This window comes from Triticum aestivum, chromosome 7D (genome assembly GCF_018294505.1).
Source record: "Triticum aestivum cultivar Chinese Spring chromosome 7D, IWGSC CS RefSeq v2.1, whole genome shotgun sequence".
Lineage (NCBI taxonomy): Eukaryota > Viridiplantae > Streptophyta > Magnoliopsida > Poales > Poaceae > Triticum > Triticum aestivum.
The window spans coordinates 624718185-624738690 of record NC_057814.1 but is presented as its reverse complement, the minus strand read 5'-3'; the positions used below and the strand labels follow the sequence as shown (position 1 = coordinate 624738690).

Below are 20506 nucleotides of genomic sequence, written 5' to 3'. Positions count from 1 at the left end.
CGCATTGCTCCCGCGCTCGTCCTCGGGTGAAATGAACATGCGAGAAAAAATGGCGGGTCGAGGAGGTGGGCTGATTTTTTTGTTTTGGCACTTACGATGGGCTGCCTAAAATAATTACATGGGCTTGATGGGTGATATCGACGCCACTAAAATAAGGACTCAATATGGCAGTATTAGGTCTACTAATTTAATACCCCTAAAAAAGACCAACTAATTTATTTTATTTTTGCGTCAAAAAAGGCTCTGCTATTTTTTTTTGCAGTATTAGAGATGCTCGCCCTTCGAAAACAGAAAGATATGAACTTAAATAAAAATTGCATTTTTGAGTTAACTACATCTAGTGTTTTCTATGTAAGATAGAACAAATGAAGATCCTCAAGGCACACACACAAACAACATCCCTATGAGTATATGCACCCAGAGATGCTACACTTACGAGAATTTTCTACGCAAATCTCTCTTACGAGGCTCAGCTGGAGACATAGGGATTAATCATGGTGGGTCCCCATGGTTAAATGCATGGGGGGCGATTGATTTTATTGGCACACGTCGTCCCATAAGTTCGTTCCGTAGCCCAAGCCCCGTAAGTGTAGCATTTTAGATATGCGTCACACACCCAACTTTTATGAACACAAGGTAATTTTTTCATTAAATATGTAACACGCGTGGCTACATCTTCGATGGCGACATCAATCCGTAGACACAGGAACGCAAACGGACGAAGACCGGATCCATCAAAGACAAAAGCCGACCGAAACCCGCGAGATCCGCCGGAGACAAACCTCTACACATCCTCCGGCGACGACGGGGCCCGCGTGCCTTCACTATAGGTGGGGCTTTCCTCCTTTGGAGGTGTCTCGAGCAGTGACTATCCCTTAGCTGTGTGATGCGTTGGGTGGTGATGGAGTGACCATCACTAAATTGGACTTTGTAAATTGATCAATATTTCATATATTTTTTAATTCGATCACAAACCCATGTGGACAGCATGCTAGCTTTGAATTTTTCTTTTAACCAGGCCGGACGGTACCATGATTAAGAAGCCTGGAAACAGTTTGAGAAAAGCCCGGTGTCACAAGAAAAAGAGTGATTGAGAAAAGTATCGTTCCACTGGACAATAGCTAGATGCCCTATTTAAACACCTTCATAGTTTGAGAGATTTGCAATGCACTGTTGGGAATGGTTGTTCCACCTTCTTTTGGCTAGATCGTTGGCTAATGCCGGAACCTCTGGCTGTAGTCTACCCTGCTCTTTTTTCTGACCACACAAACCAAAATGCCATGGTTTCCACTATAATGCACGACGGGATCGAACTTGCTCTTCGTAATCGGCTAACCTCTATTGCGATTGCAGAACTTGCTTCCCTAAACTCGTTGTTGCAGGAATGTTTGCTTTCTCAGGTCCCGGATACACACCGCTTGCTCAATGGTGCTGCCTTCTCCACTCGTGGCGCATATGCTGCCCTTTCGGTTCAGCTTGCTGAGCCAATGCTCGTTGACATTTGGGATTCAAAGGTGCCAGAAAAAGTGATGATCTTTGGCTGGTTGTTTTACCTTGACTGTCTTAACACAAGGCACAACCTGCACAAGAAGAACATCCTGGATATTGAAGTCTGCCCGAGATGTGATCACTTGGTGGAGGACCGCGATCACCTTTTCTTCTCTTGTCCAGCAGCACGTGATATTTGGAGGGCAACGGGCATTCAGCCTACTGCCGCGCCCATCAGCGAGCTCTTCAGCACCCCCCCCCCCCCTCCCCGCGCAGCTACCCACTTCAGTTAATTGCTGCCTCAGTTTCTGTAAAAGCTATCATGGATGATTTAGTTATTTGGTCTCTTCAGCTTAAGTCTGATTCCTTAAAGGGCCACGCCGGCTTGTGGCGTGAGTTCCTCTCATCGAACCATCTGTGAACCCTGTAACATCTGCTACCTTTGAAATATATTCAGGTGGGGAGTCTTCCCCCGTGACCATTTCAAAAAAAAGCTAGATGCCCTGAGCCTCTTGGAGAATCTTTTCGGCAAAAAAAGATGCTCTATTCCCAAAGAAGACGACCCGAGAGATAAGAGAAACAATGACTTGTAAAGTTTGTAAGGTTAGTCGTGCAAATTTTTTTACGAAAAGTCTAACGCCCAAACGTGTGGGCGTTTGCATTTCGCCCACACGCGTGGATCCGCGTCCGTTTGTGAGTGCACGAATCTTGGCATAGTGCCACATAGGACTGGGCTGGTGTGTGGGCATTGACCCGGTCGCCCACACGGCCGTTTCACCACACGGGAGGGGTTGGTGTGTGGGCGTACAACAGTTCGCCCACACGCCACTTTTCACTCACGCACAAGGCCCGGTCGCCCACACGCCCGTCTCATCTCCCACACCCAAGTTGCCACTTGGCATGTGTTTTGCAGTGTACATGGCAACTGCCCTAGTGTGCTTTATAAGCAAGTGGCAACTCTTTTTTTTTTACCCAAACATGTCAGTTGCCATGTATTTTGCAGGGTACACGGCAACTACCCTAGTATGCTTCTAAGCAGATGGCAACTCTCTCTCTTTTACCTGAACATGTTGTTTTTGCCATGTCTTTTTGTAGCGCTACACGGCAACCGCCTAGTGTTAGTAGGTGGTAACTCCTACGGTGTTCAAATCATGGCAACTGTAGTAAACCAGACCATACATGGCAACTATCTAGTGTTAGTAGGTGGCAAACCCCTAAAGTTTTTAAATCATGGCAACTATAGTAAACCATACCATACATGGCAACAGCCGCAGTTGCCCAAAAATGGCATCTGGAACTTTTGACATGAGATGGCAACTGCAGTTGAGCAACCATGGCAACTGTAGTTGTCCGACATGGCAACCGTAGTCCACCGACATGGCAACTGCAGTTAAACGAAAATGGACGAGGGTCTGGACCATGGCAACTGCGGGCGCGCGGTGACTGTCACGCGGGGCGTGCGGGACCACGAGGTACGAGGCCTGACGTACGGGGCGTGTGGGCGTTATCTATTTCGCCCACACGCACGTGTGTGAGAGGGATCGGGAGGGGAAAAAAGAGGTGTGTGGGCATTACTTGTTTTGCACACACGTAGGTGTGTGGACTGTTCCTCTTATACACCACATAAAATGTGTGGGCACGTGTGGCACTTATCGGCGTTTAAATTTTATTAGTTCCATCTATCTCTCCATTGGATGATGATTAAATAATCTCCCACGTCTGGCGAATACTAGTTGCCCGCGCACCTCACGGATCTGGCCGGTAGGTACGCCTTGTTTGAAAATATCTAATTACTAGCTGTCTGGACGGTAGCTCGTGGATCCATGGATCTGGCCTCTAAGAATTCCATCTAATGGTGCCGAGTCGTTGCACCCACACAATTGTTTGCACAATCCACCTACCACGCCATCGTAAGGAGAAAGAGCCAGGTTTGCATCGGTGTTCTTCTTCTTCCAAGGAGGGAGAAGGAGTAGAGAGTAGCTAGCCATGGCGGAGCTAGCGGTCGGGTTGTCCAAGACGGTGGTGGCGGAGGCGCTGACCAAGGTCCAGTCGGCAATCGACGAGGACACGAAGCTCCGGCAGAAGGCCCAGCGGGATCTGGTGACCATTACCTTGGAGTTCGAGATGATGAACTCGTTCCTCGGCGTCGCCAACGAGGACAGGGCGACCAACAAGCTGGTGATGACCTGGGTGAGGCACGTCCGTGAGCTGGCCTACGACCTGGAAGACTGCGTCGAGTTCGTCGTCCATTTGGACGACAAGCGGATCTTCTGGCGCCGGCTGCTTCCAGAGTGCGTGGTCGGCCCACTGCCACTGGACCAGGCGGTGACGGAGATAGAGGAGCTCAAGGGCAGGGCCAAGGAGCTGAGCGAGTGTTACTCGCGCTACAGCCATATCTGCGAGCCTGCCTCCAAGTTCGTCATGCTGCAGCAGCAGCAGGTATCCAGCAGTGCCACCGGCGCAACATCGTCCAACATGCTCGCCGAGGCAAGGGACGCTGCCAGGAGGCAGCACGGCGGCTTTGGGGATCTCACCCAGCTGATCACCACCAACAAAGAGGACCACAATGACTGCAAGCTTCAGGTGATCTCGGTGTGGGGCACCGGCGGCAGTCTTGGGACAACCTCCGTCATTAGGAAGACATACAATGATCCAGAGATTTGCAAGAACTTCGCCTGCCGCGCCTGGGTCAAGGTGATGCATCCTTTCGATCCCCGCGAGTTCGTCCGGCGCTTCATGGCCCAGGTGTACGCAAACTCTTGCGATAAACAAGGGGTGGACATCGGTGTGCATGTCCTCAGGAAGATGAATTCATGGCAAGAACGACTCCTGACGGAGTTTATGCAGGAAGTCAACACCAATACATACCTTGTCGTCTTGGAGAACCTGACCGACATGGCAGATTGGGATGCTGTAAGGACATTCCTTCCTGACGTGAAAAATGGCAGCCGCATCATCGTATCCACGCAGAATTTCGAGGTTGCAAGCCTGTGCATCGGACATTCATACCAGCCACTGGAGCTCCAGCAGTTCCCGTCCGACCACTCTGTTTGTGCCTTTTTCTCAGAGGTACTCCCTCACTTCCGGTTTATACTACTTATATTAAATAAATTGTTTTTCTATTTTATAAGTCTCAATTTTGTTGCTACCCATCACATGTTCAGATTTATAGGTGCATTATGAATCACTACATGCAAAGATAAAAGAAACTCACCAGTGCAACAAATTAACTGCATCAGTGAGACTTTTTTTGAATTTACTGTTCACCAGGAGCAGATGAGCTTGGGCTCAAATGACAATTACTGCCAAATACTGCGGTTGGATAGTATGTACTAGGACAGCCTATGATTACGCTCAACTGATTTATGATTCATATAGGAGCGTTGTAATGATTCATATAGGGATGTCGGATATTACTTCTCATCTAGCAGGTCCATCCCTACAATGGAAGTGTTGACAGATGTTGTGTGGCTCAATCCTTGATCACTCGATAGAGTTTATCATATCAACAATGTGCCTTATTAAATAATTAATAACAACATATTATTTGCAATAACCTAGAACAATATTTTTCAGTAGTATTGAAGTTTTTTTTTGGTACAACAGTTGGGAAATTCCCTACTCCCTCCGTTCACTTTTGTAAGTCATTTCAGACAACTCAAAATAGGCTGTTTTGCACATTGTCTGAAATGTCTTCAAGGTCTTATAAAAGTGAACAGAGGGAGTACTACATGTTTTATATCATATACTAGTATAATAGGTACAGGGGTATTGAAGTCTTTCTTTTTGCGGGCCGGGCTATTGAAGTTAACACCTCCAACTTATATTGCGATATTCGCTAACAATCCACAACACCACACACTTGTATCCCTCCTCAATTTCATAGTATTAATCAAGATTTCAAGCCAATGGGTATTTTACCAACTTCTTTGGGCCCATGTCTACCTTGCCTTAGGCATTCTCTTTGGTCTTATTAGACTTCGTATGTTTGCCGCAGTATAGACACTGTGTATACGCATATTTGGCTGTGTGAATCCTAATTATATAGAAGCTGGTTGTGTGCTCATTTTTTATTGTATCCTTGATGTGAAAGTATTAAGTTTTCCTGGAGTAGATAGCTCGAAGAAATTACTTTAATGTTCTTTATGTACCTTGGCTTAGTCATTGTGTGTTAACATCTCTCCTCATGTGCAGGGTGCTCAAAATTATGGAAATAAAGAAGACAGCCGAATGATGCCTGAAGTCTACCAATCCTCCTCCTATGGAGAAATCTCCTCTTTCACTAGGGAAGCGGGCCAAAAATGGATGAAGACCTATCCTCTTGTTGGACGCGAGTCACAAATGAGTGAACTTCGCAGTTATGCAGCTAATGCACGTGTCAGCAATTACCCAGTTATTTCCGTTTGGGGAATAGCTGGCATTGGAAAGTCAGCTCTTGTTAGAAACTTGTACTATGACAGAATGCTTCACAGCGAGCAGTTTACCAAGTACTGTTGGGTGGATGTATCACGCCCTTTCAATTTGAGGGATTTTTGTCGAAGCTTACTTTTGGATTTTCGTTCACAAAAGGATCCAATCGAAGAGTGCCGCAAGTTTCTGCAAGTAAATCATTGTCTCGTGGTTATTGATGAACTGGAATCTGAAGAAGAATGGGATCTGATAAAGGCTGTCTTGGTATCTAGAGATTCTGCTAGCGTTATCATTGTCATTACAACTGAAGCCAGTGTCGCAACATATTGCACAAATAACGAAGATCAAGTGTGCAATGTGAAAGGGCTAGAAGCAGCAGCAGCCTTTCATCTATTCCGAGAAGAGGTGTGTTTTTTCACAAGCCATCTACCCAATAGTATGTAGTAGCTCTTTTTGTGGAGTTAAGTTTTAGGTGGTCTTGCTAGAGAAGTTAAGTTTTATAAAAAGGGCTAGAGACGATCAAAAGTTACCACCTAAAATATTGAGTTAAAAATTTGTGCACCTAACCCTTCCCCCAAAGTTTAGCTCCCCAAATCATGAAGTTGCACAAACTTGTATTAGAACATGATTTTAAACAATATTAAAATAACTAGTGCATAATTATACATAACCATGCACACATTGAACTTTGAAATACTCAAAATAAACAAAGTTGCCACATAATTAACATAAATTAACACTTAAAACATAAAAGGTACTCTGTGCTATGGCATAGGTTCATTGGCGGAGTTGTCGAAGCCGAGATCGACGAACAACTCCTCCATTTCATCTCCCTCGCCATGTGTTCTGCATGGTTAGCCTTGTCCTTGTGCGTGAATTCGAGGGATGCCTCGAATATGAGGTGTTCTTCCACTGCAATAGCGAAGCATATGGCGGCGTCGGCATGCCCACCTCGAGCTGGGCCTATGTCACATGGTGCTCCACCTCTTCCTTCGGACTGCCCTCTCGAGCTCTCACTCGGCGAGCTCCAACGGGAGTAGCTCGAGCTCAGTCTCGTGCTCCTCCTCCTTTGAGCTTTACTCAGACGCTGGGGAGTTGAGCTTGCAACCAAGTCGTCCATTCGCTGCAATGAGAATATGAACTCAACAGTTGGCTAGGCCTTGACCATGGGGGAATGACGCCGAGATGGGAGGCGTGGGCTCATCGGGCGGTGAGGACTCTAAACGGGCTACGACGGCTAGGGTCTATGGAGGATTGGGTTTCAGGGGGGTCACGACGACCTCTATTTTTGCGAGGCGGTGCTGATTTTGGCGCTGTAGCACCTTTAGCACCGATGATTGGGGAATGAATGCGGTTGGCACATTTGTTAACACGAGAGAGGGGGGGGGGGTTTATGGAGAATCAGGGGGCTGCTCAAATTTGAGCAAGAGGGGTACGGTGAGGTTTGAGGAGTAACTCCTCAAATTCTGACTATTTACAGTTTCCGAGGGAAGGACTAGTATGGATTTAACTCCCAAAATAAGGAACTTTTGATGAGTTACAAAATCACTAGGAAAGGTCTAGGGATGCTCTTGTCACCTCATACTCCCTCCATCCTAAAAAGCTTGTCCCTCAAATGGATGTATCTAGCACCAAGTTAGTGCTAGATACATCCATTTGAGGGACAAGCTTTTTCGGACGGAGGGAGTACATGAGTTTTATCTGCCCCCCCCCCCCCCCCCTCGCCCACTCGTGCATAAATTTCTCTGGTCCTCCTTACTCATGGTGAACAACAAATGGATTATGTTTACTTTAGACTAATCTCTTCATTGGAGTAATGCATAGTACCATATTTCCAGGACTGGTCTTTAGACTATGTATTCAATCATATCTGTAAACAAACTCAAAACATGGGTATTTGGTTTGATACAACACCAATAATATCTCGCACATGCAAAACACGTTCTACTAACATAACTGAAACTTTAAAATCATATGCCCTCGCACGTCGGACTCCTTTTGGTGTCCACCAGGCTTGGGTATAGGTTCACAACAGGATATATACCACCCCCACGCCACCCATCCTCCCACGCGCGACGCTAGATCAAAAGATGACAATATCACTAGACAGAGACACACTCAGTAACTTGCAATAGTTGACTTGTATTATATATCCTTATCTTACAAAAATGTAATATTTTTGTTCCATGAATAGATTTTACTACACAGATTTATTGATAAGAATTCACATGACAGCACCATTTTTTTTGTGTATATTAACCATAGTTTTAAATAGCCGGCTATAGCTCTGCTATAGCCTTTTCAGCAGGGTGCCGCTAAATGGTCTCATGTATAAATAACATGCTATAGCTGATTTTGAGGTCCGCCGCTATTTGGCATAGCCCGCTATTTAAAACATTGATATTAACTAACTGTCAAAGTTATAGAAGTATGTTGTGCTCCTTTTGGAAGACAACATTTATATAATTAGGATGTATGCCCTCTAAGAAGGAGAATCAGTTGGATGGAAGTATGGACAAATAATTTCATTTACAGAGCATTGTTAAGATGTATGGACAAATAATTTCATTTACTTCGGAAATTACAGTCTTGAAATGATTCAGGCTTGAAAAACTTTATATGTTTGTAGATCAGTCACTATTTTCTTCAAATGGAAGTATGGAACATCAGAATCCAATGCAATTGATGTTTACTATGCTAATTGATTGACACTATTTTTTATTTCATTGTTTGAACAATAGGTACGCAGAACGAAGTCAACTTCACATCTAATTAAGCACAACAGTGACGAGCTAGATGAACTTATTTTCAAGTGTGGAGGTCTTCCGAAAGTGATAGTTGCTCTTGCGGAATTATTGGCCACACAGACGGTGAAATTGATGGATAATATACATTCTTTGAATCACAGATTTATGCATCATCTAGAAACAAATCCAGAGTATGATAGCCTGCGGGGCCTATTTAGTTGGATGCAGTCATACTTCCGTAATTGCCCAGATTTACTCAAGCCATGTATCTTTTACCTGTCAATCTTTCCTCGGGACTATAACATTCGGCGTAGGCGACTGGTTAGGAGGTGGATTGCAGAGGGTTATTCCAAGGATAGCGATGAAATATCCGCAGAAGAGAGAGCAGAGCAATTCTTTTCCAATCTCCTTCAACTGAGCATAATCCAGCAGTTACCAAAGGTGGTGACCACTGTGTTCGATGACACAAAGATGATATCGTGTCAAGTCAACGGATTCATCCGCGAGTACATCGTCTCACGTAGAATGGAAGAGAACCTTGTATTTGAACTCGGGCACAAATGTGTACTGACCACACAGCACACAGGGCGTCACCTTATCATATTGAAAAGTTGGGACAGAGACAGAATTGTGTTTGATAGCATCGACTTCTCCCGTCTACGGTCACTAACAGTGTTTGGAAAGTGGGAATCATTCTTCATATCAAAAAGAATGAGGCTCCTTCGGGTGCTTGATTTGGAGGATGCGACGGGTGTAAAGGATGATGATCTTCGGAAGATGTTGAAGCTGCTGCGTCGCCTGAAATTTCTCTCTTTGAGAGGACGCACTAAGATATGCTGTCTGCCAAATTCATTGGGTGATCTCAGGCAGCTTCAGAGTCTTGATGTGAGATATACCTCTATAGTCACCCTGCCAGGAGCCATCACCAAGTTAAAGAAGCTGCAGTATATTCGTGCAGGCACCACCATCCCAGCATCAACGCCAGATGCCTCAACTAGCTTCTTGCCGGAGTTCCGCAGATGTCGTCGCCTAGTTGGTGTTGTAGTGCCAAGCAGGATTGGTGAACTGACGGCATTGCACACGCTCGGTGTTGTCAACATTGGTGCTTCAGGCGGGAAGGACATCGTCAAAGAGCTCAACAAACTCACCCAGCTGCGCAAACTCGGAGTGTCAGGCATCAACAAGCATAACTGCGAACACTTCTTTGCAGACCCAGGTCATGTCCATTTAGAATCTTTGTTAGTGCGACTCGACAAGGACAGTCAAAGTTGCTTGGATGGGATCTCCCTGCTCTGGAAGAACCTACGGAGTCTTAAACTGCATGGGTTTCAGAACAAGTTGCCACTATTGGCGGTCCATCTTACCAAGCTCAGGAAGTTGGATGTGGAGATGAACACTTTAAAGAAAAATGACATTGAGCTCCTTGCTGAGCTACCAGAGTTATGTATTCTGCGCGTCAGAGTCGAGCAGCTCGAGGGTGGTAAGCTCCATTTTTACGTCGAGATGTACGGAGAGCAGTTGGCCACCTTCAAACAGGTGAAGATCCTCGAGATTGGTTGCAGCTCCAGCCCGTCACATGTGGAATTTGGATCAAACTCAATGCAAAATCTTGAGGTGCTCAAGGTTGACTGCTACACTGCGTCGTATCAGCTTACTGGCCTGAATTTTCTACCTGAACTCAAACAAGTCTTGCTGAAGGGTGGCAATGGTGATATCAAGACAAACCTCGAGACCCAGCTGCTTGCCGGCCATCCAAGCACACCACCTGCTGTGGAGCTTGAAAAATAACTACCATGTTCGACCTAAAGGGTGAATGGGTCAAGGGTGATTGGATTTCTCCTTCTGTTCTGAGCTGTGGCAACGTGACTGTTACGTTGTACTAGCATAAAAGATTGCCTACGTTGGAGTTACCACTTTAAGATAGCATCTTTAAATTTTAGCTCCATTTCGTTGTTCCTTCCAAAGAATGTTTAGATTTATTTGTATGAATAAGTCCTTAGACTTGCTTGTATTAGAAAATTTATATGACGAGGCTTGCCGTTATTTGTCATAGCCTGATATGTAAAACTTTGATTCATTCTTCCGCAAAAAAAGAACTTTGCTTCGTTGCATTCTTCATTCCTTTCGGCTAGCACATGTAGTACTGCCGATGTTCTTCATCATCCCGGCCGGCACGTTGCCTGTTCTTGGAGTGCGGGCTTTTGGTGCTCGACCACCATGGTGGTGGATATTTTGAAAAATTCGATAATCACATTTTGAAGTTTCAAAATATTCTGAAAACAATTCTATGCATTCATATGTATGTATTCTACATATGTATAAAGTCTGACGATGAAATACATTATGGTGAGAGCTACACAAAAAAATGGCAAAATCCAGCATTTGAAAAGTGTTTTATTATTCATCAGTTTCAAACCGTGATTTTGTCTTTTTTTTGTAGCTCTCACCATAATGTATATCATCTTCAAAAATTGTAGGCATGTAGAATACATCCATATGAACATGTAAGATTTTTTTCAGAATTTTTTGAAATTTAAAATATGATTTTTAGTTTTTTATTAAATAACCACCTCCATGGTGGTCGACTGGTCGGTCACCGTTGGCATTTTTGCCTGTTCTTGTATGTCCTTGACCTTATTTTTCTAGGCCACTGATGTCCCTTGTACCCGCTTTTTATTTTGGCTTTCGATTTTTGAAGTTTTCTATCTTTTAAACAAAAATTTATAATTAAATTTTCTTTTCATATTCGTGTTTCTAGTGACCAGCGCTTTGAAATAAGATCAATTTTAATCTATTTGGACGACTTTTGACAAAATATGTTAAGTTTCATTGCTTGAACCTTAGCAGCAAACGATAAAAGTCCATTATTTTGTGTCTACAACCGACCGAAAAAAATGTTCAAAATTATATATTTGAAATTGGTTAAAACTTGGCATTTCAGATGCAAAAAATGTAAATTTCAAATGTTGAAACTTAAAACTTGATGTGCCCTCGTGCGGGATTGAACTACTGCACGAATCTCAAGGAGATACAAGCGGGCAGCAAGACTTGGCAGGTGAGAAAACAGGGCTTTGGTTCGGGCCTGGCCAGCCCATTAGTCCCGGTTCAGGCACGAACCGGGACCCATGGGGGCATTCTTCCCGGTTCGTGAGCCCAGGGGGCCGGCCGGGGCCTCGTGGGCATTGGTCCCGGTTCGTATGGACCCATTTGTCCCGGTTCTAGGCACGAACCGGGACCAATGGGCCTCGCTCCTGGCCCACAACCATTGGACCCGGTTCGTGGCTCGAACCAGGACAGAAGGCTGGGCTTTGGTCCCGGTTCCAGCCACGAACTGGGGCAAATGAGTTGCCCATATATACCCCATCACCGCAGCAGAGCACTCCACAGTGCTCTGTTTTTTCTGGCCGGCGAGGGGAGGGCATTTGGGTGCTCTAGCTCACCTCCTATGCACATGAGGTGTTCGATGAAATGTCTGAGCCACACTAGTTAATCTTTCTCCTCTCGAAACTCGACCTCCGAGCTCCATTTTCCTCGAGATTTGTCTAGGTTTAGCGGTCCGTCACGTCCTGTCCCCGTCTTCACCGCCGTCGATCCCCCGCGCCGATCTCGTCGCCGGCACCATCGTGGTGAGCCTCTTGTTCTTATCTTCTTTCTGAAAGAAAAAAATTCTTACTTCAGATAGATACTTGTCTAATTTTCTTACTTTTATTATTCCTTGTTATTATATAGTGCGATGGTTTTGGTATCCGCCCCCGTCGGCCCTCGTCCTGTCTATGATTCGGATGTGGTATATATTATCTTTTTATAACTATTTGGTTCATATATTGTTTATGACAATTATGCCGATAGATTTTATTTATCTAGGAGTTGGTTGAACCGGAAATTCCAACCGACCCTATTGTCGACAGGTTAAATTTAGTTGAAGAAGAAAACAATTACTTGAAGGAAAAAATAAAAATAAAATTGAGGAGGAGAAGATGATATTGGAGTTGCATGTTGCGGATGTCGTCGATGATCACAAGATCAAGATGGATGCAATGCGGTTGAAGATTAGAAAGATTAGAAAATATGCCATTCTTACCGAGGCTTGGTATCATTATGCCATTGGATCAATTGTTACCTTGGTGGCGATTATGATCGCATTTGTTGTTGCATTGAAATGTTTTACATAATTTCAATGTATGGTTTAATTAGATGCTCTGAAGAGCTATATGTTGTTCAATGAGAATTATGTATGTACTTTGGTTTTAATGTGATGATGAACTTCTATTAATTTGGTCACTTATCTATTCATGAGACATATATGTTGTCTTCAAATCCAGGGTCTTATAGCTCAAAACAATCAGTAAATGCATGAAAAATAACAAATAAAGTCAGAAAGGGTTGAAAATTGATGATGTGGCTTTGAATGGTGCATTTTGAACACAGAAAAAGTCTGGAGTTCAAATAAGTTAAAAAAAATGAAATTCCTTTGTAACAGACGAGTTTCCGTATGAAACCCTGATACTTCGAAAGAGATTGTCCGTTTTGTACACGAAGTGCATCCAGTTTTTGCCGTAACCCTCTCTACTTTCTTGCACACGCTATGTGGATGAAATGATGATACCATGCCAACTTTCAACCTTTTCAGAGTTCATTTGAAATGCTTTTCAATTTCAGGGTCATTTAGCTCACAAAAATCAGTAAATGCATGAAAAATAACAGATGAAGTCAGATAGGGTTGAAAATTGATGATGTGGCTTTGAATGGTGCATTTTGAACACAGAAAAAGTCTGGAGTTGAAATAAGTTCAAAAAATAAAATCGCTTTGTAACAGACGAGTTTCCGTATGAAACCCTGATACTTCGAAAGAGATTGTCCGTCTTGTACACGAAGTGCATCCAGTTTTTGCCGTAACCCTCTCTACTTTCTTGCACATGCTATGTGGATCAAATGATGATACCATGCAAAAATAAAATTAACTATAAAACTATAAAACTCTAATAGCAAATTGAATGAACTAAAAAGCTTTTATAAACCTATAGTATTTTTTAAACTAAAATTATATAAAATTCATGCCACTGAAATTATCAAAGTATTTTCTGTTCAAAACAAGAAAAGCAGAAATAAACAAAATAAACTTTAATAAATAAGTAGAAACAGAATTAAATAAATAAAATTTAATAAAATAAATAAGTAGAAACAAAATAAAATAAAATAAACTTTAATAAAATAAATAAGTAGAAACAAAATAAATTAAATTAAAATTTAATACAATAAATAAGTAGAAACAAAACAAAATAAAATAAAATAAAATAAAGAAGTAGAAACAAAATCAACTTTATAAAAGTAAAATAAATAAACTTTAATAAAATAAATAAAAATAGGAACAGTAAGTTTTTTATTGTAAGTAGAAACAAAATAAAATAAATAAAGCAACAAAAAAATAAAAAAAGTGCCACCTACTGGGCCATCACGGCCTGAATACGACTAGAAACCCAACCATGGGCCAGGATTCAGGCCCGCAGGAGGCCCAGTAGGCCCACAAGCACATCGTGACAAATTAGGCCCGAAAGCGTGCAGTTGAGAGGAGCTCGAGAGGGTTGGCGCAGCAGCGCTTATAAACGACTCTCGAGCTCTCTCAACTAGCGAGGTGGTACTAAAGTTTTGGCCGCGACGTGGGCAACACAGGGCCTCTGGTCCAAAAAGGGGTGCATTGGTACCGGTTCGTGGCACCAACCGGGACCAATGCCAACCCTTTAGTCCCGGTTATTGCCACCAACCGGGACCAAAGGCCGCCGCTTCCCGCCCTTTGGGCTGCTGCAAACTGACCTTTGGTCACGGTTGGTGGCACCAACCGGGACTAAAGGGGGCATTGGTCCCAGTTGGTGCCACGAACCGGGACCAATGCTCTGGGTATATAAGCAGGAGTTAGGAAATTTTCACAATTTCATCCTCAGTTCGTGCCCGACGCCCCAGCGCTGCTCCCCGTCGCCGTCGCCGTCGCCGTCATCGCCCTGCCTCCGACGCCGTCGCCGCGCCGCCCCTGCCTCCGACGCCGTCGCCGCGCCGCCCTGCCTCCGACGCCGTCGCCGCGCCGCCCCTGCCTACGACGCCGTCGCCGCGCCGCCCTTGCCTCTAACGCCGTCGACGCGCCGCCCCTGCCCCCGACGACGTCGTCGCCGCGCCGGCCCCTGCCCCGTGCCCGAGCCCCTGCCCGCGAACCGCCCCCGCGCGCCGGCGCCCTCGCCTCCCCCGCCGTCGCCATCGCCAGACGCCCCCGCTGTGAGCCGCCGCGCCGGTCCGGCTTTGTTTTTTATTTTGTATTAGATTAATTTTTTGTTCATATATATATAATGTATATTTGTATGTATGTGGCTATATGTAAGTTCAGAGCATGTTTTTTATTAGATTAATTTCTTATTAGATTTATTAGATTAATTTTTTTGTTCAGAGCATGTTTTTGTTCATATATGTATTTTTTTGTTCATATGTGTATTAATGTTTTCGTTGCATATATGTATTTTTTTCAATGTATATATGTATGTGGTAGCTATATATGCATGATGAGGGGGGGTGGGGGTCGATATACCCCCTCCCCGATAATTTCAACATGAGGGGGGGGTCGATATACCCCCTCCCCGATAACTTCGACATGAGGGGAGGTCGATATACCCCCTCCCCGATAACATTTTTTAGAAAAGTTTTATATATCTAGCTAGGAAGAAAGGAAGAAGGAAGAATAAGAAAAACTTCTATATATACAAAAGTTACATTTTTAGAAAAGTTTTATCTAGGAAGAAGGAAGAAGGGAATAAAAAGAAGGAGAGGAAAAAGGGGAGAAAAAAGAGAAGAAGAGGAGAAAAAAATAAGAAGAGAAAGAAGTTGAAGAAGAAGATTAGAAGAGGAGAGGAAGGAGAGGAGAAAAAAATAAGAAGAGGAAGAAGAAGAAAAAAAAGAGGAGAAGAAGAAGGAATAGAGGAGAAGAAGAAAAAATAGAGTCTATTTTTTCTTCTTCTCCTTTTTTTTTCTTCTTCTCTTCTTTTTTTATCTTCTAATTCCTCTTCTTAATTTTTATCGGGAACTCCGTTCCAAAATAACTTCAACATGATGGGCGGTCAATATATATACCCCCTCTCGACCGTGATAACTTATACCACGGGAGCACCCCCCCCCCCCGACCCTCTCGCTCGACCAAAACTCTCGAGGACACCCAAACCCTAGAAAAAACGATGTCGGTCTCCTACCCCCTCCCGCCGCGCCCCTACCTGACAAACTCTCTCGAGGCCACCCAAATTTACCGAGTTAAAAGAGCGTTGTCGTCGAGGCCACCCCAAACCCTTGAAGCGTTGTCGAGGCCACCCCAAACCCTTGAAGCGTTGCCGAGGCCACCCCAAACCCTAGAGAAGCAGCGTCGAGGCCACTAATATGATTCCTTATTGTGATTAGCTAGCTAGTTCTACCTTTGCCACTAATATATCCATCTGTCATGTTTGAATAATAATTGCCATGTTGTAAATATTTGCAGAAACTATGGAGCACCCCCGAGACGAAGCAACAGAAGCGGTGTTGGGGGACATAATCGCACAAGGAAGTGAAGTCGTCTTGTCGTTTCTCAGTGACACCGATAGTCTGGAAGGACAGGCTGAAGAAGCAGGCTATGATTATGATGGCTCCGGTGACCCAATGCCGATGCAAGAAGGAGACCGTGATGACGGCTCCGGTGACCCAATGCCAGTGCAAGAAGGAGACCGTGATGGCGGCTCCGGTGACCGAACCGAGTCCGGCCAGGTATATATATTAGTTAAGCCTGTGCTGACTAGCTAATTGATGCATTCATTGTTTTGGTATGTACACATATTAATTAACTCTCGTCTTTCTTCTTTTTTCTAGCCCTCTGGATCAAGCACAACTTCGGTAATGATGTGAGGCCCGAAGAAAAAGTTGCGCTCGGATGAAAGGTTTGAGATCACAGCAATCGCGCGCGATGGAATGCCGATTGAACCTATCCGGACAAAGGAAGCATTTGCTGCTTAGTGCGGGGTTCTTGTTAGGGACAAGATCCCGATCAGTATCCACCAATGGTTAAAGCCTAAGAAGGAAGACCTTGAGGTGTCTTATGTCGACGATATGTAGAAAGATGATCTTTGGACCGCGCTGAAGGCAAATTTCACCCTACCGCCAGAGGAGGATCCGGAGTAGCCAGTTAAAGAGGTATTGATCAAGTCTCATGCTCTTAAGAAGATGGCAGAACTATTCAGGAGGTGGAAGAATGAGCTGAAAACATCGTTTGTCGACAAAGAAAAGACACAAGAATTCACCAGCCGGTATGAGAAGATCAGAGATCACTGGCCCGCATTTCTAGCCCACAAGACATCAGACAAGAGTAAGAAGATGTCAGCGACAAACAAGAAAAATGCTGCAAAGAAGAAGCATCACCATCGCACGGGGTCAGGTGGCTATCTCAAAGCCCGGCCGTTGTGGGCCAAGGCTGAGAATGACCTGATTGATAAAGGGGTCGGACCAGAGACATTGAACTGGCCAGACCGTTGCCGGACTTGGTTCTTCGGGGTTGCCAGACCGTTTGGACGAACGAGCAACTGGGAATACCTATCACGAGGCTTCAGGAGTATATCGAGGCAGTGCAGAAAGGGACGTTCGTTCCAGACAGAGAGAACGACGAGCTCACAATGGCCCTCGGGAATCCTGAGCACCCTGGACGGACATGAGGTACGCCAGGATCCGTTCCGTGGAAGGCTGGGTTTCCGGACGCAGGCGATTACAAATGCCAGGAGAGGAGGAAGAAAGTGGAGCATACCCAACTGCAGGCGCTGCACGCAAGGGTACAAGCGATAGAGGAACGAGAAGCAAATCGTAGCAAACGACCTGCCGAAGCTTCCCCCGAAGCTACCCCGCCATCTCAGCGGAGAAGCAGCGTGGCTTCCACCGAGCTGCTTCAGCTGGAGCATGTCTTGACGGCTCCTGCTAGCTACCCCGCGGATGCTATCACGGAGTCTCAACATTGCCACCTTATGACGCAATGGCAGAACTTCAAAGTCAAGGCGGCTGTCGGCTCTGCTCGACCTCCTGAACCGGGCGCAACTTTTCACTGCCGTCCGATTCTAGAAGGATATGCTAGGGTGACGGTGGACGAATTAACGGAGGGATTTTTGGACCTCGAGCTTGACCACCCTACCGGTGAAGGGGAGACTCGGCTGGGTTCTTCTCTGAAGACTCCATGCCTATGGCGGAAGGAGCTCATCAACCTTCCGAACTGGACGCCTCCGCCTCCTCCTCCTCCTCCGGCGAGTGCTACCTCTTGAGCACTGCGTTGGTTTTCCCTTGAAGAGGAAAGGGTGATGCAGTAAAGTAGCGTAAGTATTTCCCTCAGTTTTTGAGAACCAAGGTATCAATCCAGTAGGAGGTCACGCTCAAGTCCCTTGCACCTACACAAACAAATAAGAACCTCGCAACCAACGCGATAAAGGGGTTGTCAATCCCTTCACGGTCACTTACGAGAGTGAGATCTGATAGAGATGATAAGATAATATTTTTGGTATTTTTATGTAAAGAGTAAAAGTAAAGTAAACAAGTAAACAATAATGGAAATAACAGGAGATTAATATGATGGAAAATAGACCCGGGGGCCATAGGTTGCACTAGTGGCTTCTCTCAAGATAGCATAAGTATACGTTGGGTGAACAAATTACTGTCGAGCAATTGATAGAATTGAGCATAGTTATGAGAATATCTAGGTATGATCATGTATATAGGCATCACGTCCGTGACAAGTAGACCGAAACGATTCTGCATCTACTACTATTACTCCACACATCGACCGCTATCCAGCATGCATCTAGAGTATTAAGTTCATAAGAACAGAGTAACGCTTTAAGCAAGATGACATGATGTAGAGGGATAAACTCATGCAATATGATATAAACCCCATCTTTTTATCCTCGATGGCAACAATACAATACGTGCCTTGCTGCCCCTGCTGTCACTGGGAAAGGACACCGCAAGATTGAACCCAAAGCTAAGCACTTCTCCCATTGCAAGAAAGATCAATCTAGTAGGCCAAACCAAACTGATAATTCGAAGAGACTTGCAAAGATAACCAATCATACATAAAAGAATTCAGAGAAGATTCAAATATTGTTCATAGATAATCTTGATCATAAACCCACAATTCATCGGATCTCGACAAACACACCGCAAAAGAAGAGTTACATCAAATAGATCTCCAAGAGAATCGAGGAGAACTTTGTATTGAGATCCAAAGAGAGAGAAGAAGCCATCTAGCTAATAACTATGGACCCGAAGGTCTGAGGTAAACTACTCACACATCATCGGAGAGGCTATGGTGTTGATGTAGAAGCCCTCCGTGATCAATGCCCCCTCCGGCAGGACGCCGGAAAAGGCCCCAAGATGGGATCTCACGGGTACAGAAGGTTGCGGCGGTGGAATTAGGTTTTCGTGGTCGCTTCTGATGGTTTGGGGGTACGTAGGTATATATAGGAGGAAGAAGTAGGTCGGTGGAGCCACGAGGGGCCCACGAGGGTGGAGGGCGCGCCTGGGGGGGTAGGCGCGCCCCCTACCTCGTGGCCTCCTCGTCTGTTGCTTGACGTCCACTCCAAGTCCTATGGATCACGTTTGTTCCAAAAATCACGTTCCCGAAGGTTTCATTCTGTTTGGACTCCGTTTGATATTCTTTTTCTGCGAAACACTAAAATAGGCAAAAAAACAGCAATTTGGGTTGGGCCTCCGGTTAATAGGTTAGTCCCCAAAATAAAATAAAAGTGTATAAATAAGCCCATTAAACATCCAAAACAGAATATATAATAGCATGGAACAATCAAAAATTATAGATACGTTGGAGACGTATCAAGCATCCCCAAGCTTAATTCCTGCTCGTCCTCGAGTAGGTAACTGATAAAAAAGAATTTTTGATGTGGAATGCTTCTTAGCATAATTCTCAACGTAAATATTTTTATTGTGGCATGAATATTTAGATCCGAAAGATTCAAGATAAAAATTTAATGTTGACATAAAAACAATAATACTTCAAACATGCTAACCAAGCAATTATGTCTTATCAAAATTACATAGCCAAAGAAACCTTATCCCTACAAAATCATATAGTTAGGCTATGTTTCAATATTGTCACACTAACGTTCTTATCATGCATAACCCCGATGACAAGCCGAGCAATTGGTTCATACTTTTAACGCACTTCAGCCTTTTCAACTCTTACGCAATACATGAGCGCAAGCCATGGATATAGCACTATGGGTGGAGTAAAGTATAATGATGGGGGTTATGAGAGAAGACAAAAAAAGGTAGAAAGTCTCACATTGACGCGGCTAATCAATAGGCTATGGAGATGCCCATCAATTGATGTCAATGAGAGGAGTAGGGATTGCCATGCACTGGATGCACTAGAGCTATAAATATATGAAAGCTCAACAAAAGAAACTAAGTGGGTGTGCATCCAACTTGCTTGCTCATGAAGACCTAGGGCATTTTGAGGAAGCCCATCATTGGAATATACAAGCCAAGTTCTATAATGAAAAATTCCCACTAGTATATGAAAGTGACAACATAGGAGACTCTCTATCATGAAGATCACGGTGCTATTTTGAAGCACAAGTGTGGAAAAAGGATAGTAACATTGTCCCTTCTCTCTTTTCTCTCATTTTTTGGGGGGCCTTCTCCTTTTTTTCTTTGGCCTCTTTTTTTATTTAGTCCGGAATCTCATCCCGACTTGTGGGGGAATCATAGTCTCCATCATCCTTTCCTCACATGGGACAATGCTCTAATAATGATGATCATCACACTTTTATTTAACTCAAATTACAACTCAATACTTAGAACAAAATATG

General features: G+C 44.4%; 1 protein-coding gene across 1 annotated transcript; it reads left to right on the top strand.

Moving 5' to 3' along the window:
• Window positions 1-3408: 3408 nt before the first annotated feature.
• LOC123163889 (disease resistance protein Pik-2) lies at window positions 3409-10748 on the top strand. Its single transcript, XM_044581299.1, has 3 exons — window positions 3409-4557; window positions 5683-6303; window positions 8640-10748. The coding sequence occupies exons 1-3, from the start codon at window positions 3475-3477 to the stop codon at window positions 10431-10433; spliced, it is 3498 nt and encodes a 1165-aa protein (XP_044437234.1). The 5' UTR covers window positions 3409-3474; the 3' UTR covers window positions 10434-10748.
• Window positions 10749-20506: the final 9758 nt, after the last annotated feature.

What these genes read in the sequence shown, in the direction of transcription:
- LOC123163889 (XM_044581299.1), top strand. Translation starts at nt 3,475, where the DNA reads ATGGCGGAGCTAGCGGTCGGGTTGTCCAAGACGGTGGTGGCGGAGGCG. An exon ending in TTTGTGCCTTTTTCTCAGAG is followed by an intron (nt 4,558 to 5,682) that starts GTACTCCCTCAC and finishes CCTCATGTGCAG; the next exon opens with GGTGCTCAAAATTATGGAAA. An exon ending in TTCATCTATTCCGAGAAGAG is followed by an intron (nt 6,304 to 8,639) that starts GTGTGTTTTTTC and finishes TTTGAACAATAG; the next exon opens with GTACGCAGAACGAAGTCAAC.